The sequence below is a fragment of the Dasypus novemcinctus genome, chromosome 2 (assembly GCF_030445035.2).
Source record: "Dasypus novemcinctus isolate mDasNov1 chromosome 2, mDasNov1.1.hap2, whole genome shotgun sequence".
Taxonomy (NCBI): Eukaryota; Metazoa; Chordata; class Mammalia; order Cingulata; family Dasypodidae; genus Dasypus; species Dasypus novemcinctus.
In genome coordinates this window covers 198,304,310-198,331,320 of record NC_080674.1, presented here as the reverse complement: position 1 = coordinate 198,331,320, position 27,011 = coordinate 198,304,310, and the positions used below count along the sequence as shown (strand labels likewise).

General features: G+C 54.0%; 1 protein-coding gene across 1 annotated transcript in view; it reads right to left on the bottom strand.

Moving 5' to 3' along the window:
* Positions 1-4,207: 4,207 nt before the first annotated feature.
* Positions 4,208-27,011, bottom strand: part of WNT3A (Wnt family member 3A) — a 58,457-nt gene continuing 35,653 nt past the window's right edge. Inside the window, exons 3-4 of the mRNA XM_004466887.3 lie at positions 12,983-13,248; positions 4,208-6,015 (exon numbers count right to left, since the gene is read on the bottom strand). Of these exons, the coding sequence (XP_004466944.1) occupies positions 5,536-6,015; positions 12,983-13,248 (746 nt within the window). The 3' untranslated portion in view covers positions 4,208-5,535. The remainder of the gene's footprint in view (positions 6,016-12,982; positions 13,249-27,011) is intronic.

Below are 27,011 nucleotides of genomic sequence, written 5' to 3'. Positions count from 1 at the left end.
GCTCCCCCCCACAGGGCACACCTCCCCTCCCCACACCAGGCCTCCTTCCTTCCCCCTTCCTACCCCCTTTATCCCCCACCCGCTGACACCCCCTCTTCCCCACCAGGCACCCCTCCCGACTCCTTTCATCTGTGGAGCCTGGCACCTGGGCACTAGCAGGTGCCAATTAGGGTGGCTCCTGCCAAATGCCCTGACTCAGGCGGTGTCTGCGCACCCACCTGGCGGGGCCCAGGCAGGGCTTGCGTGTGACAGGTCTCCGTGGCAGGCAGCACCCAGTCCTTGTGGGCTGGGCAGCCCCTTCTGGGGATGCCTGCCCATCGGGGGGCCTCACCGCCCCTTCCCAGGAGCACCTGGGCTCGCAGCCCTGCGCTCTGCCGCGCCATGCCCCCTGCCGCCCACCCTGCTGCCGGGCACTGAGGCTGGGGGCTGTGCCCCGACCTGACACCCCCGCTGGTGACTCACTCCCCCGAGGAAGAGATGGGCGCTTCTGCCCCCGGCCTGGGCCGCTACCCTGAGCATTTAATGACCGGCTCCATCTTTACAGCGCGTCCGCCGCGGCCCAGCTGGCCCAGACTGACCCCCCGAGGCCTCCTGTGAGCTCCCCCCCCCCACATTGGGAGCCTGTCCTTGCTGGGTGGCGGTCGCGGCCTTAGCCTCACACACACACCTGCAGAGGTGGGTGGTGTGGTCTGGAATGGGCCCATGAGGGCGCAGGAGAGATCACAGGTGTTTTGGGATGGGCGGGGTGACGCCTGTGCTCGGCCATTCCTCCCTGAGTGCTGGGAGCCTCCCTCTCGCACCTCCCCTGGTTCTCCCCCAGCCCCCCCGGGCTTCCTTCTCCCGCCTCTCTGGCCCGGAGGGGCCGTTCCTGTGGGCACACCCCTGCTGCACTCCCTAGGGTCAGCTCCCTGAGCCCGTTGGGGACATTGTGGGTCCTCCGTGGAGCTTTGTGGGGGTCCCACTTGGTGCCACTGCAGAAGAGCCCTGCGTGTGACTGGAGCAGGCTGGCGGGGGACCTGGGAGAAGTCGCAGGCGGCAGGGACAGGCAGCCAAGGGGACGAGGGCGTGCGGCGAAGATGCGGGGCGAGGTGGGGTGCCTCTGGGACCTGGCGGGTGCATGTCAGGCCAGCAGGGAGCTGGGCGAGGCCGGCGGTGGCCGTCCCAGGCCCCTGGCCCCCGGCTTCCCTGGGAGGACGGTCGGGCTGGCTGGTCAGGGGCCCAGTTTCCAAAGTCAGTCCAGCCAGTATCCGCTGCGGGAATGAGTGCTTAGGGAGGCGGCACAGGCCTGGGGTGGCCAAGGGACCGGCAGGCACACAGGGGCTCCTGGTGGGTCCCCTGTGCAGGGCGGGGTCCCCTCACCTGCCGCGGCCCCCGCCCCCAGCTAGGCCAGGCCCTGTAGGAGGGCAGCATGACTTATGGGTGCTGTCGAGCAGGCTCCTGGGGCCTCCGGGGTTTGGTTCCCATTTCTTTTTCCAGGCCCCTGATGGAATCCGAGGGCACGGGTGGGGGGGTTCCACGTAAATGACGGAGTGCCACTGTGACGCTGGCCCCATGCCTGCTGCCCTGTCCACCCGAATACTGCAAGCCTGCACCCTTCTCGTCCCAATCACCAGGTCCGCGTGCAGGTTTACCACCTGCTCCCCCGCCCCAGCCCCTCCGGCTGGCGGCGTGGGGTTCCCACGTAAGGGTGCCTCGTTAAGGGCGGCGGGCACCCGGATGGCAGGCACCCCCCCCTCCCGGCCCCCTGCTCTCCCCTGCAGCCCCCCCTTCTGTCCCTGTGCCCCCCACCTCGCAGGCCCTCCCTTTCAGCCAGTTCACATATGGACAAGTGCAGCGTGGCTCTCTCCTGCCCTGCAGTGCCTCCACCTGTTTTCTTTCCACCCCTTCTCCCTCCCCCGGCTCTCTCCCTCGCCCTGTGGGGCTGGCTGGATGTCAGGGCAAGGCTTAGAGGTGGCCCAAGAGGGACCGAGGAGCCAGGAACCCTGCAGCACTGGGCTGGGAGGGGGCAGGGGCCCCTGGCTGCGCCCCCAGGCGTGGCGTCTCCACCCCTATCCTCCCTGGGCCCCGCAGCAGAGGCGGGAGATGGGGCTCCAGCCAGGGAGCAGTTTGTAAGACCACAGCCTGGTGCAGAAGACACCATGCCACCTACTGTGTGCTTCTCCAAATACAGAGGGAGATCCCGTGGGCCGGAGCCTCTCCAGGATTAATGGGGCGCAGGAACACCCTCCACTCCGATCCCACGGGGGGAGGTGGGCCGGGCAGAGGGTCCGGAACTCAAGGCCCAGCGAGCTGGGTGTGGGGGGACAGGCACAGCCGGCAGCCTGGGCCCTGGGGCAGGAGGTCCGAGCCAGCCTGACCTGGGGTTGGCCTCACCTAGGGTCAGGGCGGAGGGAGAGTGGGGTGTGGAGGGGAGGCGGGGAGCGAGGGTGGAAGTGGGGGGGCACCGCAGACAGCATGTGCTCAGCTGTCCTCGGAGAACCCTACCTGCCCAGCTGGGGTCCCCACTCCCAGAGCCCTCCCTCCAGCAGGGCCTGCCAGCTGCCTGAAGACGGGCCTTTGGAGACAGGCCCAGGGGTGCTGGGGGCCCGTGCAGGGGCTCCAGTTACAGGATGACTCGCTCTTTCCCTGGTTGAGCTGCAGCGGCAGGTGGAGGCTCTGCAAAAGCAGGGCTCGGTGCCAGAACCCAGCCAGCCTGTAGCTGGAGGTCACCAGGATGCGGCCCCCAGTCTCGGCTCACCTCAGCTCTGCCCTGCTTGGGAGGGACCTCCAGGTGAGCTGGGACACGGGGGGAGTCTTGGGGCGGGGCGTGGGGGGTGTGCATCTCGACTTCAGACACCAGCTCTCTGCCAGCAGAAAACCAGGTTTTGATTTAGCAGCAGGAGTCTCGACTTCGTGATTTGTCTTTGCAGGAAGCCTCCACCTGATTTCCAGGCTCCAAGCGAGCATGTCTCCAACTGCCCTCCTTTCTTTGATGCCCCTGTGCCAACCGTGACATTCACACAGGGACCACTGTCCCCAGAGCCCATAAAGCCCCGAGTCCAGGGCTGTCACTTGGCAGCAAGTGCTGAAGGAACAAATGAATCCGAAGCCCAAGCATGTGGGGGCGTTTAATGGGTCTCCCGGACTTTCTGTGGTCCAGGGCTCCTACTGACTGTCTCTTGGGGCTCCCGTTGGGGGCTTCTGCCTGGTCATCTGGTCGACCCCACCCCAGTATACTAGGCTATTTCTAGGGACTGTGTAACAGTGATTTCGGTGGTGGATGAAGAGGGCAGTTAATATATAAACACAAGAGTGCTCCTCTTTTACAAAGTATTAAGACTATGGTGATGCACAGGAAAATTACAACTAATGTAACTTAAGGATGATAGTTAACAGTAATATTGTAATCCTGGCAGCAAAGACAAGAAAATATTTTTTCAATTCTAAGGGACAAAAATAGGGGGTGAAAGGGGTATGGGATTTTTTCTTTTGGAGCAATGAAAACATTCTAAAATTGAGGTGATGACAGCATAACTCTGTGATGAAAATGGGAGCCACTGAGTATGTACTTTGAATGGATGGCACAAAGCATGGGCTGTATAATGCAGGGAGTCCAATGGAGGATGATGGACTGGGATAGCAGGACAAATATGAGAATGTTTTCCTTTGAAAGATAACAAGTACAAAGTACAAATACAGTGTGTTCATGACTGGGTGGGTTGGGGGAAAATACACCAAATGTTAAGATATGGGCTATAGTTAGTGGTAATATTTTGATGCTGCTCTTTCACAGCAGGTCTTGTTTCACACAAGGCAAGGTGGTGATGTATGGGAGCCCTATATGATATGCATGCTTGTTTTGTAAATTCGCAACTTGTATCGTATACTTCTTGTTTTTGTATGTGTGTGTATGAATGATAGACTTCAATAAAAATTTTATCAATGAAAAAAGGCACTTTCCTCTTCCTTGGCTTGGCTGTCCCTATTCCTCCCCTCTCTGGAATTCTGGCCTCTGGAGACCACTTCAGAGACCCTAGGAATGGCCCAGCTCTGCATGCCAGTGGCCTCCCAGAGGCCCTGGCCCGTGGGTGTCACCCCCCCCCAGCCCCTGCTGCTGCACGTGTGTCACCACACTCCCCAGCAGGCGTTTGCTCCACCCGCAATGCCGCGGACATGCCCACCTGCCGCCACTGACTCCAGCACAAACCACAGGTTCATTTGCTTGTTTCTTCCTTTTTTTTTTTTACTTTCTCTATTGTTTGAAACTCACAAGCTATGGCTAAAATAATTTCTTTCATAGAAAGAAAAGGAAAAGAAAGTCTGTCCATCTAGTTCCAGTGTACGGTGGATATAGCAGCATTGGAAATAAAATTAAAACCAAAAATGCAAGCTCCGAGGCCCAGGGAGGCCTGTCCCTGGGTGGGGACGGGGTCTTCTGGGGGCTCTCAGGGCCTCCCCGCCTTGCTGCGCTTGCTTCCTGCTTCCTGCCTCGAGGGTGAGGTCCTCAGCAACCGAGACAGGCCAGGGAGACGTTTCACAGGGGCTGAGGCGGAGGAGGGGACTTCGTGGGCCGGGAGGAGGGGTCCTCTTAGTCTCAGGAGGGGAGGAAGGGAGAGCATAAGGGGTGAGCAGCCCACCAGGGGCTCCCAGGACAATCGCCAGGGGCGGGCAGGTCTGGCCAGCCGCAGCCTCGGCAGCTGGACCTGGGAGGGGGGTCACTCCTGGCTGCGAAGGGGACGCTGTTTATCCTGGGAGGGGACGGCTCCATCTCGGGCCCCGTGCCCTCTTGCTGCAGCACGAGGCTGGGTGAGAGAGCCCGAAAGTCCTGCCAGAGATGGGCCAGCCGCCTTCCACATGACCCCTTCACCCACCCAAGCTCAACCACCCAAGCTCAAAACCAGCCTCAAAGGCGGGATGGTGGAGCTGGACAGGGGTTCTAGCCAGTGGCTCCGGGCCGCCTTGGGATACGGACCCCTCTTCCCGCCTTCCTCTTACAAGGGACGGAGGCAGAGGGAGGTGGCAAGCTTTGCCCTCTGCTGTCCTCTCACTGAGGATGGGTATGGGTGAGGCGACAAGAAAGCAGGGAGGAGAGAGGGCCTGGCGAGGACCCTTCCGGTCAGCTGCAGAGAGGAGGACGCTGCTCCAGGTGGGGGGGGGCTTCCTCAAGGTCTGCCCTGCAGGTGCTGGCTTGGGGGGGCCGCGGGCATGGGTGGATCCCAGGCTGAGTCGGGGGGAACCAGAGGCCTTGGAGTGCCTGGCTCCTCCCACAGCGCACAGGTGTGCGGTTTGGCTCCCCGACAACAGACCCTACGGGGCTGCGGGTCCTGGACACTCCTGCCGGGACGCGCTGCTGTACACGGCCCAGGGGGCTGGCGGATGGAAGCAATCTTACGGTGGGGGTGGGAGTGACGGCCCCTGGGGAGGGTGCCCAAGCCCCTGAAACCCTCGGGAGGGAAGAGGCACGGCCACCCCGCCCTCCCCGGGGAGCCCCCCGCCCCGCAGGCCGCGGCCCCCGGGAGTGCGCGCGGAGCCGCGGCCGTCCTCGGCCCCCCTCGGCTACTTGCAGGTGTGCACGTCGTAGACACGCGTGCACTCCTGGCAGCTGACGTAGCAGCACCAGTGGAAGACGCAGTGGCACTTCTCGCGGCGCCTCTCGGTCCGCGTGTTGTGGCCGCGGCCGCAGCACAGCAGGTCGCAGCCGTCGATGCCCGGCGAGCTCACGTTGCAGGCGCGGTCGCGCGTGCCGAAGGAGCCGGTCTCGGCGCTGGGCTCGCAGAAGCTGGGCGAGGTCTCGTAGTAGACCAGGTCGCGCTCCGTGGGCGCCTTGAAGTAGGGGTAGCGCGGCCGCAGCGTCTCCACCCAGCCGCGCGACTCGCGGTGCTTCTCCACCACCATCTCCGACGCGCTGTCGTACTTGTCCTTGAGGAAGTCCCCGATGACGCGGAAGTCCGGCTGCGACCACCAGCACGTCTTCACCTCGCAGCTGCCCGACAGCCCGTGGCACTTGCACTTGAGGTGCATGTGGCTGGCTATGGCCTGGGGAGGGGCGCAGGGGGAGCAGGGGCGTCAGCGCGGCCCGCGGCCGCTCGCCCTGGGGCCGCCTCCCCTGGAGGGCTGTGCGCCCTGCCTCCCGCCCACCTGGCAACCCCCTTTGCCTCCTCCCAGCCCCTGCTCCAGAAGCCCCTGCGGACTTCCTGGCGGAGGAGGTGCCCTGTCCGTGAGCCCCGAGCAACGCCTGAGCATCCCTGGGACGCCCCCTTTTTGTAAGGGGCTGCAGGTAGCTTGTGTCTCCCCATCAGACTTCGGACCTCTAGACCTTTATACTCCCAGCTGAGTCCAGTCCTAGGTATTGTCCAGCGGCTGAAAGAAGGAAGGAACTGTAATGTGCGATCCTGTATCAGGCAAATGCGCAATAGAAATACGAGTGTGTCCGAGTCTGGGCACAGAGGCATTCTTTCTGCCTGGGAGAATCCTAGAGGGCCCCGGGCAGGGGTAGGTGGGCTGGGCTGAAGAGGGGGGGGCAGTAAGGTGCCTTGGGGACCCAGGAAAGCCTTCTGTTGACCTAGATTTCAGGGCAGTGAGAGGAGCAGCTGGGAGAGCAGTGATGGGAGGTAAGTCTGTAGGTTTTGTCGGTGGCTGGACTGCAGTCTGGAAGGGTCTGGCTGAGAAGAGTGGGTATCTGTGGGCAAGGGGGAGGACAGGTCTCTTTGCCTTGGTTTGCTGGGGAACGGGGTGTCTGCAGTTTTATCCTTGATCAAAACCATCTAAAGTTATGCTCTCCACCATGGGAGCCACTGGCCACACGTGCGCACTTGAAATGTGGCTAAAATCACAAAAAAAACTGACAAAAACTGGTGAGGCCTGGGAGAATTTATTGCTGGTAAAAACGTGAAATGGTGCAGCTACTTTGGAGGAGAGTTTGTAAGTTTCTCTTAAGGTTAAAAATGGACTCAACGTACAACCCAGCAATCCCACACCTGGGCACTTACCAGAGTAAATAAAAAAGTGTGTTCACACACACACAAATAATAAAATAAGGGCTAGTCTAAATTGAGATGGGCTGTAAATGCCAACTATACACGCTGGATTGCCAAGACAGTATTAAAAAAGATGTCAAACCTCTTGGGCATAGCTTTTGATTTAATTATATTACTGAAATGATACCATTTTGAATATATTAGGTTCAATAAATTTAGCATCCAAAGTCATTTCACCTATTTACTTTTCTTTTTTTTTGGGGGGGGGGGGTCCCAGGGCCAGGGCTTAAACCTGGGACCTCGTATGTGGGAAGCCAGTGCTCAACCACTGCGTAACACTGGCTCCCTGGAGTTGGTGTTTTTGTTAGTTTGCTTGTTGTTTGTTTTACTGTTTTTAGGAGGCACCAGGATTGAACCCAGGACCTCCCATGTGGGAAGCAGGAGCTCAATTGCTTGAGCCACATCCACTCCCCACCAGTTTACATTTTTTTAAAATCCCCCCCTTCCCCAGATGGTTCTCTTGCCTGTCTGCTCACTGTTTGCTAGCCTTCTCCCGGAGGCACCGGGAACCAAACCTGGGACCTCCCCCATGGAAGCTGAGTGCCAATGTCATGAGCCACATCTGCTCCCCGCGGGCTGTGGTGTCTGCTGGCTTGCGGCGTCTGCTTCTTTAGGCATCTGCTCGTTGTGGTGGCATAGCGTCTAGCTTGTTGCAGTGGAGGTGGCATTTGCTTGTCTTCTTTAGGAGGTACTGAGACCTCCCATGTGGTACATAGGCACCCAACTGGTTGAGCCACATCCACGTTCCCCTGTTTACTTTTTAATGTGGCCACTAGAAAACTTAAAAATGATATATGTGGCTCCCATTATATTTCCACTGGACAGTGCTGGTCTAAGGTTTCAGCTGGGCTCTGGGCTGATATCCTGCCCCAGCTCAGTCTCCCGACCCCTGCTGTTTCTTGAACCCCTTCCACTCGTTCCATTCCTTTCCCCAGGGCAGCTGTGAGATACATGTCCTCCCCCAATATCCAGTTCTGTTTAATGTCTATTTTCTTCTCTCTTTTGTGGCCGGCTTTTCCAAAGAGGAGTTTCCACTTCCCTCTCTGCCTCCTCAGCTTCTTCAGTTTTAGTTTTCATTAAAATTATTATTAAAAATTTTTTTTTAGTTTTCATTTTGATCAAAGTTACAGGTGCACATAGTTTAAAGTGTTCAATAGTTCCTAAGACCTGTTTAAAAAACAGGGGTTCTGCTCCCACACTCACAATCACAGTACTTTCCCCATCCCCCCTTGTAACTCTTACGTCTCTAATCACTTGCTTGTTTTACTCCTTCTTGACTTTTCACCGTTAGGCAGTGTCTATGGACTTCTCACCATTCAAGAGGGGAATGTAGCTGTCTTTCACCACCCCACTGCTCTGATGCACACTTCCCATTTCCCCACTCTACCCTAAAATCTATTGCATGATTTCAGGTAGATCAATATTCAGTGCTGACTGTATTGTGACTATGTAAACCGTCGTACTCAGCTTAGCTATGTGACACAATTATGTTTCCTTTCTTACACAACTTTTTGTTGTTGCTGTTTTTTAATGCACTCTTCACTGATTCAGTCCTGAACTTTCCCTTAATTGTCAAAATATCTTCTTCAAGTTGTTCAAATGCATCATGTATCCTATCACTTCCATCTTCCATGGAGACATTTTTTTTCAGAAGCTTTCTGGTAAATTTACCAAAGATTTGTGAAAATAAATCTTTTCTACCATTCCATTTAATGGATGGGTTAGGTGGGTATAAAATTCTTGATTAAATTTTTTTTTCCCTCTTCGGAGTTCTGAAGGCATTGCTCTGTTTCTTCTGGCTTTCATTGTTCTTCCTAAAAAAGTCTGATGCCATTCTGATTCTTGATCTTTTGTATGAAATCCAACCTTTCTTGGAAGCTGGAGAGGTTCTCTATGTCATAGGCTCTGAATTCCACAACACAGTTCTTGATGTGAATTTGCCCCATCTTTTGTACCAGGTACTTTATTGGGTCTGTTTATATCAGTACTGTGCTCTTCAGTACCTGGGAATCTTCTTGCCCTATTTATTTGCCGACATCTTCCTCTTTGTTTTCATTGTTATCTATCACATGGACAGATCCTCCAAATTTTCTGTTCTCTCCTATTTTTTCATCTGTCTTTTCTCCCTACTTTCAGGGAGAGTGTCTTAACTATTTTTAATCTTTCTACTGAGAGCTTTGTTTCTGTTATATTTTTAACTTCTAAGACTTCTTCTCTCTTTCTCTCTCTCTCTTTTTTAGGAAGTACCAGGGAATTGAACCTGGGACCTTGTATATGAGAAGCAGGCACTCAACCACTGACAGCCACTCCCCATTGTCTTTTTTGTTATTGTTCTCTGACAGTTCTTTTTTAAATTAATATCCTGTTCCAGTTTCATGGATACTATGCTTTATCTGTCTTGGGATGTTATGATAGTTTTTTAAAGTTTTCACATCTCTTTCCAGTGTTTATTTTCCGTAAGTTTGTTTTTGTCTTTTTGTTCTGGTCTTTACTGTTTTTTATTGTCGCTTTTAGAGACTAACATAGATGTTTTGTGATGTTTTGGCTGTTGACGTTCTTAAAAGTGGGGCTAAAAATCTTACTTGAAGCTCTTGTGCATGGGAGGGCCTTGTCAACTTTGACCCTCACTATAGAGTGATCTGGCTGCACTGTTTTGTTGGAAAATCCCCAAGTTAGTATCTTTAAATCTCTTCTTTTGGGTTGACCCAATTCCCCAAAGGCCAGTCTTCTATTTTCATGCCTGGAGGACATTCCAGCTCTTTGTGTCATCTGCTCATGTGAGCTGGTTATCTTAGATTATGCGCTAGACATCACACTTGAAAAATTATCTGTAGAAATATTTTGAGGGCTAGAATAAGGTTATCTTCCTTTAAAGAGAATTTTGTCTGCTTTTGCCAGTTGCTTGGGGATACCAGCATCTGGGATTACCTGAACCCAATTTTCAGTTTTGATATTTTCTAGCCTGGACATGTGTGCAACGGCTGGTCTACTCCTGATTCTCTTTTACTCCCAGAGTTCCAGCCTAAACTGAGCAGTGATTTAGTGGAGATCACACCAGAGGTGGACCTCCTAGCTGGGTGAGGCTTCCAGGAGTTCAGCTCATCTTCCATCCTCTCTTCCAGATCAGCCAATATGCTCCTGGACAAAAGCTGCCCCATAGTTCTGCCTCAGGGTCCTGTCTTCTCCTGGCTCCTAGGCCACTAATTCCTCACTATATAGCTGGTTATTTGGTATTTTTAAAACCTTTTGTTGAAATATAATATATATACAAAAAAAGTATATATGTCATAAGTGTAAGACATGACAAAATTTCCCCAATTTCCAGACCCAGAAACTCCCTATACACACTGAAACATTGCTATCATGGCTTACAGAAAGCACGTTACAAGTCAGCTCCTCCCTGGTCCCATGAAGCAAGTTATTTTGACTATCTGGGGGCTGACTTAGGTCACCACAAAGTTGATCCAATCAGTTTTATGGTCAATATGGATGTGACTTTGTTTTGGCTGTTGCGGTGACTGCATAAAGATAGGGTTTCACTGTCACGTCGAGATGGACTACTGTGGATGAAGAGTTCTCTCAAATCCTATTCTACCAATTTTTTTTCTCTTTTGCTTTGTCTCCATTTGAGAAAGCAAGGAACTGAATATTTCTTGTGCTCTCTGAATTTTCAATAATACAAATCTAACAAAAGGGGGAAAAAGGGAGTCATTATCTCCTTCCCCTCTCCAGGGCATAGATTCCAACAGTGTAGGTTAGGTTTGTTTGTTCTATTCTTTATGTAAATGGAAACATACAGTATGAACTTTTTTTGTGTCTGAATTCTTTCACTCAATGTGTTTGTGAGATTCAGTCTTATGATAGTATATAGTTGTAGATAATTTGTTTTCTTTTCTGTATGGTATTGTGTTGCATGATCATGCCACGACTGTGATGTGCATCTAGGTGGTTTCTGGTTTGGGTGTTATAGAGGTCTGATATGGTTATGAATTACAAAAATAGATATTGGATTATGTTTGTAATCTGGTCTGTACCTGGGCCTGATTAAGTTATGATTAGGGCTTTGATTGGGCCAAGTCATTAGGGCGTTGAGTCCCCACCCCTTGGTGGGTGAGGACTCACAGAAAAAAGGCATGGCAAAGGACAGAGTTGGGGGTTTTTGATGTTGGAGTTTGATGCTGAAGCCTTAAGCTGGAACCCCGGGAAGTAAACTCACAGAGGAAAGAGAAGCCAGCCCCAGGAAGAGAAGAACCTGAGCCCAGGAAGAAGCAAGCCCTGGGAAGAAAGCAACCCTGAACCCAGAGAGAAGCAAGACCCTGGAAGGGAGAAACTCAGGAAGCTTGAACCCTTGCAGACGTCAGCAGTCAACTTGCTCCAACACATAAAAATAGACTTTTGTGCTTTATGGCCTGGTATCTGTATGCTCCTATGCCAAATAAATACCCTTTATAAAAACCAACCGATTTCTGTTATTTTGTACCAGCACCCCTTTGACTAACTAATACAGGTGTATTACAAATAGTACTGCCAGGAACATTCTAGCACATGCTATCTGTGACCATATGTGTACATCTCTGTTCTGTATATACCAAGGAGTGGAATTGCTGTCATACAGTATGCATTAACATGGCCATTGTAAGTACTGCCAAACACTTTTCCTCAGTGGTTGTATCAATTTACATTCTTTTTTTTTTCTTTTAAAGATTTATTTTTATTTATTTAATTCCCCTCCCCTCCCCCGTTTGTCTGTTTTCTGTGTCTTTTTGCTGCATCTTGTTTCTTTGTCCGCTTCTGTTGTCGTCAGCGGCACGGGAAGTGTGGGCAGCGCCATTCCTCGGCAGGCTGCTCCCTCCTTCGCGCTGGGCGGCTCTCCTTATGGGTGCACTCCTTGCGCGTGGGGCTCCCCTACGCGGGGGACACCCCTGTGTGGCAGGGCACTCCTTGCGCGCATCAGCACTGCGCATGGGCCAGCTCCACACGGGTCAAGGAGGCCCGGGGTTTGAACCGCGGACCTCCCATGTGGTAGACGGACGCCCTAACCACTGGGCCAAAGTCCGTTTCCCATCAATTTACATTCTTGCTAGCAGTATCATGAGAGTTCCATTTGCTCCAAATCCTCACCAACACTTGGTATTTTCTTTTACGTTTTAGCAATTCTGGTGGTTGTGTACTGGTATCACAGTGTGGTTTTGTTTTGCATTTCCTTGATGACTAATGGTCATATCTATTGGCCATTCACATATTTTCATTTTTGCAGCAGCTTTCGATTCTTTAGCCAATTTTCTTATTATATTGTCTTTTTCTTACATCTCCTCCTGTGTGTATTGCCTTTTCAGTCTCATAGTGGTACATTTTTAAGCATGGATGATATTAATTTTAATATAGTTCATATAATTACATTTTTCTTTTATTGTCATTGCTTTTATGGCTGGTTTAAGAAGTCTTTTGCCTACTTCAAGTCATGAAAATATTCTCCTGTTTTCTTTTAAAAGCTTTATCATTTGACCTTTCCTATTAGGATTTGTAATTTTATATGGTGTGAGGTTGGGGTCAAGATGAATTTTTTTCCATATTGCCATCCAATTGACTGAGCACTGTTTATTGAAAAGACCGTGTTTTCCACTGTCATAAATCAGGTGACTGTCTGTGTGGACAGTCTCCACTTTTAAGAAGGTGCTTTTTCTAAATCATCCTGTGTTTGGCAGGAGGGCTAGTCTGAGTTACCTGCTTCCATTGTTGGGAGCTGAAGCTCACCCATCACCCCTCTGCAATCTGGCTTCTCACTCCATGACTCCTCTGGCCAAGGCCAACTGCCCTTATTCCGTGGCTAAATCTGTGTATCAGTCAGCCCTGGGGAGGAGGCGCATGGACCCCCCGACCCCTGTGGACAGCCCTCCCCTTCCGTCGTCCTGCCCCCACCGGGCCACGCCTCGCTCAGGAAGCCTGCAGGGGACCCGTGGACCTACCTGGCGCCCAGCCTCGTTGTTGTGGCGGTTCATAGCTGAGCGGGCGTCGGGCCGGTTCTCCCGGGCGTCCGCGAACTCCCGGGACACCATCCCACCGAACTCGATGTCCTCACTGCAGCCGCCCCACTTCCAGCCCTCGCCCGGTACGCCCTGGTGGCGGCCACTGCAGCCGCAGATGGCAGCAGAGCCCTCAGCACAGGAACGGGTCACTGCGAAGGCCACGCCGGCCGAGGCAATGGCGTGCACGAAGGCCGACTCCCGTGTGGCTGCGGAGAGAGGGTCAGGCACGGCTGGTTAGCAGGATCGGCAAGAGGTGCTGGGATGGCAGAGCTGGGCATGGGTAAGAGCAGGAAGACCTGTGGAGCCAGCTGCCGTCCCTGAGCTGGACACTGGGCACTCGCTGACAAGCCAAAGTGACCTCCAGGCACCCTCAGGAGGCTAGGCTAGCAAAGGGGTCAGCTGGGTTCAGGGAGTGAGGGCTACTGTGGTAGACGGACGGGTGCTCACCTGGTGCCCACCCAAGACCAGGACAGCTCTCAAGAAAAGTATACGGAGAAGTGGATGTGGCTTAAGTGATTGGGCTCCGGTTTACCATAGGGGGGTCCAGGGTTCAGGTCCTGGGGATTCCTGGTGAAGGCAAGTTGGCCCATGTGGTGAGCTGGCCCTTGCAGAGAGCTGGCCCACACCAAGTGCTGGCCTGTGCAGGAGTGCTGGCCTGTGCGGAGGGCTGGCCCTTGCAGAGAGCTGGTGCAGCAAGATGATGCAACAAAAAGAGACACAGAGGAGAGACAATAATAGATGTCTCTATTATTAGATGTCAGACCAGGGACCTGAGGTGTCACAGAGACCGAGCACCTTTCTCCCACTCCGGAGGTCCCAGCATCAGTTCCTGATGCCTCCTAAAGAGAAGACAAGAAGAGAAGACAAGCAGACACAGAAGAACACACAGCAAAAGGACACAGAGGGCAGACGATGGGGCGGGGGTGGGGTGGGGGAGGAATAAAGAAATAAACCTTTACAAAAGTCTTTTGAAAAGTATACAGATGGCCAGTAAGCATGTGAAAAGATTTTCAACATCATGTGTCAGAGGAAAACACACATTAAAACCACAGTAAGGTACTCCCAAATTAAAACCGCAACGAGGTGCTTCACACACCTATTCGAATGGCTGAACTTCAAAGCCAGCCGTGCCAAGTGGTGGTGAGGATGTGCAGGCAGTGGAGTCTCAGACGCTGCTGGCGGGAATGTGAGATGGCCCAGCCCCTTTGGAAAGCAGCCTGGCAGCTCCTTAAGATCCCTATTTACGCCAGAGAAGACACATGTTCACACGGAGACTGGTAAGCACGTGTTTATGGCGGCTTTATTGTAACAGCCTCTAACTGGACATATCCAAGTGTCCATCCACAGGTGAATGGACACGAATTTTTGGCACACCCCAAAAATGGAGTTCTATTTAACAATAAAAAGGAACATGGGATGATGGTAGCACAACACTGTAAACTTAATTAACAGCACTGAATCCTATGTTTGAAGGTGACTAAAAGGGAAGTAATTTTAGGTTGTATGTATGGTGCTAGAATAAAAATTTTTAAAAACCCACAGAACTGCACAACATAAAGAGTGGACAGTAGTTAATGGAACAATTATAAAAATTTGCTCTCGCCCTTGTAACAAATGTACCACACCAATGCAAGCTGTTAATAACAGGGTGGTATATGGGAATCCTGAATTTTATGCACAATTGTTCTGTAAACCCACAACCTTTCTAATAAAAAAAGGCATCAGATGGATGAATCTCAGAATAATCCTGCTGGTTGAAAAAAGGCAGACAAAAAGATAAAAGCGTACTTAGTGAATGATCTCCTTTCTATGAAATTCTCAGGCAAACCAATTCTCTAGTGAGTGAGCAGTGGTTTCCTGGGGCCGGAGGGAGGCACCGATTACCAGGGGGGGCACAAGGGAACTTTGGGGGGGGGCGAATCTGCTCTTTATCTCGATTGAGATGGTGTTCTGGGCTTGCAGATGCGCAAACCCATTAGATTGTACACGTTATGTACAACTTCACGTACATCAATTGTACCCCAAAGCTGTTGACAAAAAGGAAGATTCAACATTGAAAATGAAAAAAAGAGAGAGAGAGGGAGGGTTGTGCGGAGCTGCAGAGGCTGTCGGAGAAGAGCTAGGAAGGCACCGGGAAGTCGCGGCAGGAGGTAAGGGAGTGAGGTATTGGGGGGTGCCTGGGCCGCTGGAACGGACGGTGCTGGTGGGCAGAGCCGTACTGCCCGGGAGGCCGGGGGCCTGGGCTGGGGGGGGGGGGTTCCCGGCTCTGTGCTGGGATGTCAGGCTGCCTAGGCTCTCCTTCCTGGAGGCAGACACTGCCCAGGGCTCTGCTGACTGCGGAGCTGGACTTGAACAGGTACCCCAGCTGGAAAACCCTGGCCAACAATAGCAGGGAGGAGAGGATCGCAGTTGGCGAGGTGGTAGGCAAATGGCCAGGACCGTGGGGCGGATGGGGAGGAGGGAGCTGGAGGGGCAAGGGGAGCGGGAAAGGAAGGGGAGGGGGGGGAAAGAGGGGCGGGGAAGGGGGGGAGCTGCGAGGGGGAGGGAGGGGGGAGGGAGGTGGTCCAGACCAGGCCTCAGCAGAAAGCTGCTGGTGCCTGGGTTCTGCGGACCCCAGGAGGAGGCGATGAGCTGGTGGAGGGGCTTCCAGCTCAGGCCCCTGCTGCATGGGTCCCTGGAGGCGGGTGAGCCATGTAGATTTGTGGAGTTGGGAGACGTGGTGGCTGCGGTGTGGGTGGAGGGGAGGGAGCTAATCGGAGGGGGCCCCAAGCCTGGCGGAGGAGCTGGGGCGAGCCTGGACGGCACTGGGGCCAGTGGGATCACGGAAGCCCCTGTGCTGAGAAGGCGCCAAGGGAGAAGCAGCTGGCGAATGGGTGTGGGCGTGCACTCTGCCGAGGCCTCCCCACCCGGCCGCCCCCTCCCCCCCCAGCTCATCCTTCCCTTCCTGCCACCGCCTGCCTCTGGCCCTAAGCAGCGCCCACCTGGACAAGAAGGGGTTCCCAACTGGGACCCCTGGCCCTGCCTGCCGCTCCCTGGCCTCCAGCCACCGTGGGCCATTTCTGCTTCCCAGGGGTTCTTTCCAGATCCGCCTGCTCCCCTCTGCTAGAGGGGCAGCCGCTTTCAGGGCACTGCTGGCACCAGTCTCTGCTGCACGGCCACACTTTGCCTACTGGATTCACCCCCAACCTGCCCCTTGCTTATCTCTTATTTTCTGTTCAGAGCACAAGGGTCTGGATTGCAGGAAAAAAACTGGGGCCCGGAGCTGGGGTAGGGGTCTCAGGAGGGCCTCTGTAACTCCAAGGGACGCAGCCTGCCTCGCACGGCTAGCTCCCATTCTGTTCCCTTTCGCAAAGGCGCGTCTGGCAGCGTGCCTCTTCCACTTCAAGGAGCTCCAAGCACCCGCATCTCCTTATTTTCCTTTAATAGTGCAACTGGTCAGTGAATGTGCTCAAGTGTCCCTTATATGGACACAGTCCATGTCCCCTCACTGCCCCTCCCTCCAGCAGAGCCCGCTGCCTTGATTTTGTCTTCTAAAGAACTGTGGCTGCCCCCTCCCTATTCCTCTGGGGTGGTCTCAACTCCTCGCATCCTCACCTCTACGGAGACCCGGGCCTCATGCCCACGCCACCCCAGCCTGGCCCACGCCAGTGGGCCTGGGTTGGGGGTTACGAGCAGAGTGGCTCAAAAGCTTGCTCTCTGGGGAGCACAGGGTCTAGAAACTGGGGTGTGTCCAGGACATTACCAAGGACTCTTGGGGGCCCACTGCCTTACAACTTGGCCTGCTTTCCCACTTCCAGCCCTCTTGCTCTTAGCTGGCTGAGACTGCGTTTAGTGCCCACTGCACTGCAGGCCCTGGAAGCCGAGCCTCCCTCCAGCCTGGAGCTTGGTACCCGTTCTTCCGGCTCTGCGGGTCCCCTGCTCGCTGGCCGTTCTCTGGCTTCTGAGCAGGCTCAGCGAGATAAGGGTAGGGCCGAGCCTGGGGCCAGGGCCCTCTCAGGCCCCACCACACCCCGCAGGGTCTGGAGCACCCTGCTTATCAGAGCTTAGGCAAACAGGTCCAGGGCAGCCAGACACACTTGAGGGGAAGGTGTGGAGGCAAGGGAGGGTGGAGCCCAGGCCTTGAACCTGGAGGGAAAAGAACTCATACTTGCTTAGCTCTGTCACTAACTCCCTGTGTGACCTTACCCTCGCCTCCTTCCTCTCTGGGCCTCAGTTTCCCCTTCTGTCCAGGGCTGGCCAGGTTTGACCAGGACTGAGGAAGCCCTGAAGTGACTCTTTAATTGGTCATGAAGAAAGAAGTCACCACCCAGAAGCACAAGACCGTCAGGGATGAAGAACCGCATCTGGGGAGCCTCACCGAAAGACGCAAGATGCTTTGTTCCAATAAAACTGAAGCCACACAGTTCCAAAGATATTTGTCAAATACAAAGGAAAAAGTGGTAACTCTGCACTGGAGAAACCCAGCAGATACCACCCAAACCAAGTTATCAAAGTTACCATCGCCAGGAATGGGACAGACAGATACCACGTGCCTGTGCCTCCTGATACAATGCACAGAGGAGGATATCACATTGCCTTTGAGGTGTTCTTGCCAAACATGCATAACTTGAGTCTAATAATAAGGAAAGATCAGATAAACCCAAATCAAGGGTCATTCTACAAAACAACTGACCAGTCCACCTCAGAAGTCTCAAGGTCTTGAAATACAAGGAAGGCCTGGGGGAGGCAAAAGGACATGGTGGCTAAATGCAATACAAGGAAGGCCTGGAGGAGGCAAAAGGACACGGTGGCTAAATGCAATGCAGGGCCCTGGAACAGAACAAGGTCTGGAGTTTTATTAATACTAAAGTCCTCTTTTGGACGTGACAAATGTCCTGTGGTCATGTATGATGCTAACATTAGGGCAAGCAATGGGAAGGGTAGACAGGGAGCCCATGCATTTTTCTGGAGAGAGAATCCATTGCACTAATCATATATTCAAAGAAGTCTGAAACAAACAAAAAGCTTATGAACGGGTTTAGAGTCATCTCAATTGACAGTGGAAGCAGGACAGGGACTCCTCTGGAGTCTTACGGCAAGGAGGTAATGGCCAGAATGCACACTTGATCTGGAGTGCTGGTGGCCGCCTCCATCACAGTAGAGCTTTTGGGCAAAAATAGCACTTCAGCCAGAAGTTTCTGATAACACAACGGAGGCAGCCATGGATGGGCGAGGAAGGGAGGCTTCACCCAAGGATGGAATCCCATTTTTGAGATGAAACTGGAAACATCTCAGTCACCAATACAATGTCTTCTTTTGAATGGGCTGTCAGAAGCCAAAAGAGGAGGAGATAGGCTACATGGAAAGAAATTGCTTAATAGACCAAAGCTGCTAGTTTGGCTTAATCACCTGGGGTGAATCCTGGCTGAACTTTAAGCCCGGCCATATTCAGATCAAAGATTCTTATACCACCCTATGATCTGGTGTTGGGAAAAGGAAGGGAATTGAGTGATAAAATCGTTCTCTAAGAGAAACATCTTTCACCTGAGAAAACTGTCTTCCCTAGAAACTTGCTGTGAGCTCAATTAGTAATTATTTACTGAGTTCATGCAAAGTATCAATTATCCATTCATCATCCGGCATCAATCCATCCATCCACCCATCCATCTACTATCATCCATCTACCCACGTATCCATCTGCTATCATCCAACCATCCATCTATTACACATCCATCCACTATCATCCATCCATCCTTCCATCCATCCACTATCACCCATCCTCCCATCCACCACCCATCCATCCACTATCATCCATCTATCCACTGTCCATTCATTCCATCTGTCCACTCACCCATCTGTCTATCATCTATCCACACATCCATCTATACATAATCCATCCATCCATTCATCCACAAGTCCATCTATACCCTATCCATCCACCCTTCCACCCATCCACCCATCCATCCATCCATCTATCCACCTATTCATCCATCCATTCACCCATCTAGTCATTCATCTATCATCCTACCATTCATCCACCCATCCATAATCTAAGAGTCCATAATAAGCCATGCACAAAGCTCAGAACTGGGAATATGAGATGAGTAAGGTGACTACTCTCAAGAATGGGGATAAGAAATCTGCAAGACAGGTTGTTGCTCAATATGATGAAATTTATAATAGCCCAGGCTGTCTGAAAGTTGAACGCACGACTTGTCATGGAGATAATTAAGCAGAGGCTGGTTGACCCACTTTCAGATGGAGGAATTATCTACCTGGGGAAGCCCTCCCTATGATTAGTTGGGAACTCAGTGGTTGTAAATCAGGTTCTCTGCTGCGAGGAGTCATCTGCCTTTTGGAGTTTACAGTTCAACAAGGTGGAGAGTAGGGGAGACAAGGACACACAACAAAGTTTGAAAACTTGAGATCTGCGGCAGGTCTTGGAAAGGTGCCCAGGAAGTCCTGTGTGTCAAGAGACCAGGGAGCTGAGGGAGGGATGGGAAGACCTGCGAGACGGGGCTCAGGCTGGACCCCGCAGGAAGCTGGGTTTGGCAAATTACTTCACCTCTCCAGAACTCAGAACTTTTGAACTAGAAGGGATCTTAAATTATTTGTTTGCAGACTTGGAAGTCATGGACTTAGCAAGTATTAGAGATCATTTGGGGACTGAAAGAAGACTGCCAGGTTTTTAAATTTTGTTGAGAGAGGGTTATATGTGAAAAAAAATGACATCACCATAATTTGGGAAGGACCCTTTAACACCAAAAAACCCCATAAAAACAACAAAAAACAAACAAATAAACAAAAATCAAACAACCCATATATTTCCAAAGTCTTATATGTTGAAGAAATTTGACCTTTTGGCAAAAAATGCTCTGTCATGTTTCACCATTACACTGGTCAGCTGGCAAATATTTGCTGAGCACCTACTGCGTTCTAAGGGGACAAGTCTGTCCTCATAGACTGACCTTCCAGCGGCGAGATAAGTGAGTTCCTTTCGACATGAACTGAACTCATCAATGCTGAGAGGTGAGGAGGGAGTCATGCCGGGGGCTGTCCTGCCCTGGGGTGCCAGTGGCTCTGAGCAGCGTCGGGAGTCACTGGTGAGTGGACTGGTCTAGACGAGGGGGCTGGTTCTGTTCTGGATGGGGGGATCTTGTAGACCCCCTGCGACGTGGGTGTTATCCCATCTCGTAGCTCAGGTACGCTCAGCACCTGGCCCTAGACTGCACAGCAGGGAGGGGAGAGCCTGGACAGTCAGGACTGCTGCATCTAATGGCTTTACCCTACCTGTGTTCCCACAGCTACAGCCTCGGGGCGGTTTGGGAGCCCTGCCTGCTCCCCACACCCAGTGCGGCCCCCGGCTCACAGGACCCCGCCAGTCCTCACCCAGGGCATGAGTTGAGGGTGGGCAGGTGCTTCTGAGTTCCTTCCTGGGCGGGGAAGAGCCTACGCAGGGCCGGTACCGGATGAGACGGCGAAGGACAGCCCTGAGGATCCCGCGAACGTCCACATCTGCCTGAGAGCACACGTGAGAGCCAGAGGTTCTGGGGAATAAGTCCAGCCCAACAGAGCAGGCCAGAAGGAGCGAAGTTGAGGGAAAGGGGGTTCTTGGTTCCAATGAGAACATGTGAGCAACAAAATCAAGGTCCTCAGGGAGGCAGGACCCTCGATGCCTTAGGGGCTTCACCTGCTAGGCCCAGCAGGATGCTAGATGAGAAAGTGGCCAGGGTGGGGTCTGCCTGGACAGCAGCCAACCCACGGGGGGTGGGGGCCGACACCCATATTGCTTAAAAGACACACGGGGGATCCCAGGGCACCACTGAGGAAGCACGACCCAGCAGCCCCTGAGCGGGTGCCTCGGCACCGTGCCTCCTGCAGGAGAGGCCAGCCCCGGCAGGTGTGTGGAAGGCCACACACCCTTCACTGCAGCGTGGAAGGGCACCTGCTGGGAGAGCAAGAGGAGGCCACCGTGGGCAAGGGTGCCTGCTGAGAACCCACCATCGGTGGCCATGGAAGGAAGGCTACCATGGGTGGGCGGTGGGGGGTGTCTGCTGACACAAGTCGCCCCCATCAGTGGCACACACAAGGGGGCTAACCACGGGCGGGATGTCTGCTGACAACTGCCCATCAGTGGCCACGGAAGGGGAGGCAGCCGTGAGCGTGTGGGGCTTCTGCTGGCATGCTTCTCCCCATCAGTGGGACAAGAGGCCCGCCTGGCCTCCGTGTGAAGACAGGATCCTTTTCTCCCTGGCCCCTGTCAGCTGGTGGCCTGGCCAGGGCTCACTGTGGGTGGGGGTGAGGATGGTAGCCGACGCCCAGGGCAGCCTGACCTCCTCCCCTGGGCTATGGGGTGCCCACCTGCGATCCCAGGGATGGCCCGCCCTGGCCGGCGGGCACACTTCGCCGCAGCACCATGCCGGAAGGTGAGAAGGCACATGGCAAGCTGGCAGACGCGCTGGCTCACTTCCAAACCAGAGCCCAGATGTCAGGGGGTCTGGAGTCACGCCGAACCGGTCTGCACTCGCGCAGCAGGTGAGGAGGGCTGGCCCAAGGGCTGGAAAAGGCACCCAAAAGGGTGGCCCAAGGGCTGGTGCTCCTCTCTTCTCCTGCTGCTATCCATGCTCCCCTCCCACCACCGCCCCCAGCACCTCTCCGTCTAGTCTTCCCTTCTTCGCGGCACTGACGTCCGGCTGCTTTCTGTGCTGACACCCTAAGCTGAGTGTGGGGTTGGTGTTTATGAGGTGCTCAAAGCACAGGCTCTGGTCTCAGTGGAGGCCCCCTGCACTGCCCCGTGGGATGCAGCACAGCCGGCCAGAGGTGGCTCGGACCCCAGGCCCACTGCCTGGCGAGCTTCCACAGACCCTGCCCACCGCCTGCCACCTCTCTCCTTCCTGCATCCCCACCCATTCTACCTGAGCGCAGATGTTTCTGCACCCCGGATGCATCCCTGCCTCCCTCCCTGCCTGCATGCGGATGACGTCTCCCTCCCCAGGTCTGCTGGGCAAACCACGCCCCCGGCCTGCCTGGCTCCTGCACCGGTCTCAGGGACTTCCGCACGCCCTGTCGCGGGTGTTAACCCCGGATGGGCCCTCACAGACAGGCTACGCCGCTTGTGGGCCACAGACCCCCCTCCTGCAGGCCTGGGCCCCTCCTATGGGGTGGCCGCACTTCTTTGCATATTCTGGGTATTAAAGAAACCAGGCACAAAAGAATGAATGGTCTATGATTCCACATCTGTGAAAGGTCCAGAGGAAAGAAATTTACAATCGCAGAATAGATTAGAGATTACCAGGGGCCTAGGGAAGCGGGGGGATGTGGGGGCAGGTTTTGCTTAGAGCATGTGGCGTTTCCGTTTGGGGTGATGGAAAAGCTTGGGTCATGCACAGCGGCAATGGCAGAGCAACTGCGAATACAACCTGCACTGCTGACTGGCACACACGAACATGGCTAAAACAGGAAATTGTATCACATGTATGTCATTGCCATTAAAAAAGCACAACAATACAAGACGGTTCTGGGCGTACGAGGAGGCAGGACGTGGCAGGCCACGGCTGGAGGAGCTTGACCTTGTCAGCCTCCTCCCTCCCAGGCGGGCAGGAAGAGGGCCTTCCCTCCCATCAGCCGTGTTCAGTGACTTGGTACCCCTATCCCCCTCCAGGGCGCTCCCAAAACACAACAGGAGGGAAGGGAAAGAAACTCGTCCCCAGAGGAGAGCACCGCAGCCCTGCCGTGCCCACCGCACCGAGAGACAGGAAGACTCAGCCGCAACCGCAGCTGCCCGGCAGCACATTTGCAGACAGGAGGCACGAGGCGGACTCCGGGCCCTGACGTCGGTGCCGTCGGCCTGGGCGGCAGCCCTGGAGCCCCAGTCCCCAGCCAGGGGACCCCGGGCGGCCCAGGAGGGGGTGTCGCGGTGGCCCGCGGTAATCAGGGAGCACAAAAGGCGGGCAGAGCCACCTGAGAGCGGAATGCGGGCCCGCGCCCATCGTTGCCACGGCCGCTGACGCCGCCCGGCCGGCGCGGCCAATCGCCCTGATTACCTGCTGGGGCTAATGAATCTGGCTTTGTGAGGCCACTGTCACGCCGCGTTAGGCCTACAATGGCCCGCGATATTTTATATGAATTTCCCCCTCATCGGTGATTAGGCTATGGCAAGTCAGTCATAGCAACCTGGAGGTATGCACGGGCCCGCTAGGCCGTCGGGCGCGAGGGGAAATCCCTATTCAAGGGCCTTAATACAACACTCTAAAGGGCGTGTGAATCGCGAACAGCATTTTCACTTTTCTCTTGTGCTTAATCTTGTCGTCGTCGCCAGGACATTGTGCTGGAAGCCAGGCCCCGCGGGGTGTCGGCCGAGGTCCCCCCTCAGCCCCTTTTACACCCCCCTCCCACTGTGAAGAGTTAATGATATACTGGGGGGGTGGCTGGAGACCCCCCTCCCTCCGCCCTGGCAGACTGTAAATGGCAACACTTTCTGCCGGGGGCAGGGGGGGGTCGGTCAGGGGGTCGCAACTTGGATTCGGGGACGCGGGTTTCCTGAAAGGCCCGTGATCTTCCCCCCTGGAGACCTCTGGCTGGCGCCGTGAGCACGGACACCCAGGACGGGGAATGGACCACCCCAAGGGGCTCCCGGGGGGGAGCCGGAGCCCCCCTCCGCTCCGCCCTGGCCTGTCCGCCCAGCGCAGGCACCGGAAGGTGGACAGGTGGCCGGGAGGCGCTGAGGCGAGCCGGCTTGTCTGCAGGGGCTGACCCAAGGCACGGAGGGGGAAAGGCACGGCTCTGAGGTCAGGAGTGGACGCCGGCGTGGCCGGCACACGCGAGCGGGGCCCCTGATGCCGGGCGGACACCAGCCCACGGGCAGTGATGGCGACGGCCAGGGAAGCCCCCAGGGTGTGCCGAGGCCGTGGGGTGCGAGTGGGGGCTGTGTGGGGCCACCAGCTCCCCATTCACCGGGGCCAAGTCAGCCTTGGCCCATCTGGCTGCCTCCCTTGGCTCGGGGCTGCGGTCGCCTCGACAGGGGACAAGTGTTCCTGTGCCGTGCGCCCCCAGGACCCCAGGCTGCCCCCCGGAGCCTGCCACCCAGCTGGCTTCCACAGAGCATTCCAGGCTCCAGTCCGGCCACCCCGCCACGCCCCCAGGCTCTGCTGCTGCTTTCCCTGAGCTCGGTCCTGTGGGCGCTGGCCCTGGGGCGCAGCCCCCGGTGCTGGAGTCCTCCCCAGGCCCCTTCGCCTTGCCCGGGGGCGTCGAGATGCACCTCCAGAGAGGGTGTCACCCACCCTCCTAGGGCCGCCGCCCTGAGGGACAGATAAGCTTGTTGGTACCTCCAGGCACCACCAGCACTCAAAATTCTTCACATACTTCCCTCCCCACACAGGTTCCCTGCGCCCTACGGCCTGCTCCCTGGCCCGGCCTCCGGCCGCGGTCCCTGAGCTGGCTTGCCCAAGGGTCCCCGGGCCCTGGAGGAGAGCGGTGGGTTTGGACGCGGGAGGGGAGAACACAGGCTCTCTGCTCGCATCCTCCCTCACCCCACACGCCCGCACACACAGCACGAGGCCGCTCCGCTCTCTTCACAGCTGGCCGGGCCGCGTTAAACTCTGATCAACGAGGCCGCCTCAGCAGGGGTGGCCGGACCCCCGTGGGCCCGGCCACAAAGCCTGGGGTGACCTCTGACATGATTAGGGGTTGCGCTGACCCTAATCCAATCAGATTGATTATGGCGAGCGCGGCCCGACCCGCAGGCCGGGCGGCCTCCACAATGGCTTCCCGGGGTCCTCTTCTCTTTGGGGCCCATGGAAGGCTCCCCTTCTACCTTCCCCCCAGTCCCGGCCATTCAGAACTCCCAGCCACAATGAATCCGGCCATTCCGCAGTCCCCGCGGCAGGCCCGGCCTCAGGAGGCCAGAGGTGAGCTGCAGACCCAGGACGGGGAGAGGGGTTTCCTCCTTTCCATTAAAACCCCGCGTTGAGGGGGTGGGGGGCCCGGGACAGCTTTCTTCCAGAAGAAAGGAGAGGAGGGTGGGAGTATTGTAAGAGAAGGAGAAAAGGAGAGAGGAGACAGAGGGATAGGAAAGGGAGAGAAAGAGGAGGCTGAGAGAGAAGAGGGGTGGGGAAGGTGAGGTGGGAGGGAAGGGGAGAAGAAGGGAGGACAGGAAGGGAAAAGGAGATAAGAGAGAAAAAGGAGGGCGAAAGGGGCAGCCCAGGAGCAGAGAAGTGAAACCAGCACATGTTGACACTGGAGGCTAGGCCTCCTTGGCTGAGGGACCGCGAGAGCAAAGGCCCTGAGGCAGGACAGCTTCAGCATTTTTTAATAGGAAGGGTGACCTGGGAGTCAGAGGCTAGATAAGGGTCTTGGCGGCCAGCAGGAATTCAGACTTGATCCCGCAGGCCCTGGGAGCTCTGGAAGATGTTTGACTAAGTGAGGGGTACAAAGGTACGAGTGGCACACAGACCCCCAGTGTAGGAGCCCATGTGGCCAGTTCCAACCTGCTGCATTTATCAGGAAGGCCCCTCCTGAAATTTTCCAAGAGCCTCCTTCTGAAATTCCCCAAGATCTTTTTTCTGAAATTCTCCAAGATTCCTCTTCTGAAGCCATCCCCAAGGAAGTGATAGTTACACTGAAGCCAGAAGGAAAGGAGTTAGCAAAAATGAGGAGACAGTGAAGGTTGTTCCAGGTAGAACCTCAAAGAACTTCGGTTCTGGTGTGGAAGAGGGCAGTAGACATGGGATGATTCGAGGCCTGAGTGGCTGGGTGGGTGGGAGGGGAACAGCAGGTAACTGACACAGTACAAGAGCTGGGCCAGGGGAGACTGCTGGCACCTGACATGATTCGACTTACGATGGCTGCACATCCCAAAGTGGCCTACAGATTTGATGCCATCACAATTCTAGCAGCGTTTTTGCAAAATGGATAAGCCAAGCCTCAAATTCATAAGGAATAATCTTGAAAAATCTTGGAAAAATAAGTACAAAGTTAGAGGACTTAAACTTTTTAATTTCAAAATTTACTACAAAGCTATGGTAATCCAAACAGTATGGTACTGGCATCAGGAGAGACAAATAGACCAATGGAAGAGTCCAGAAATAAAACCTCACATTTACTGTTAATTACTTTTTGATAAGGATGCCAAAACAATTGAAGGGGGAAATAGTTTTTTCAATAAATAGTACAAGGATAACTGGAAACTATCCACATGCAAAAGAATGAAATTAGACCTCTTCCTGATACCGCATGTAAAGATCTACTCAAAATGGATCACAGATCTAAATGTAAAAGCTAAACTATACAACTCTTAAAACAAAAGGCAAAAGACAAAAGAAAAAATGGATAATTTGGACTTCACCCAAAATTTTTAAAGTGTATGAGTCAAAGGATTCAAGAAAGTGATTATAATTCAATAAAGTAAAAAGTCAACCCATGGAATGGGAGAAAATGCTTTCAACTCGTATATCTGATAAGAAACTTGTATGTAGAATATATAAGGAACTCTTACAACTCTGCAATAAGGACCGATAACTCAATTAAGAGATGGGCAAAGGAACTTAATAGACAGTTCTCTGAGGAAGCTATACAAATGGCCAATAGTCATATAGAAACAGCCTCAACATCATTAGTCATCAGGGAAATACAAATCAAAGCCACAATGAGATACTACTTCATACCCACTGGGATAGATAAAGGAAAAAGACAGACCAGAAAAAATGGTGTTAAGGATATGGAGAAATTGTTGATAAGAATGTAAAATGGTGCACCCACTTTGGAAAACAGTTTGGCATTTCCTCAAAATGTAAACATAGCATTACTATATAGCACAGCAATTCCACTCATACCCAAGAGAATTGGAAATATATGTCCACACAAAAGGAAGCATTATTCATAATAGCCAAAAAGCGAAAACAATCCAAATGTTTATCAATGGATGAATGGGTAAATAAAAGGTGGTATATCCACACAAATGGAATATTATTCTGCCATGAAGAAAGAATGAAGT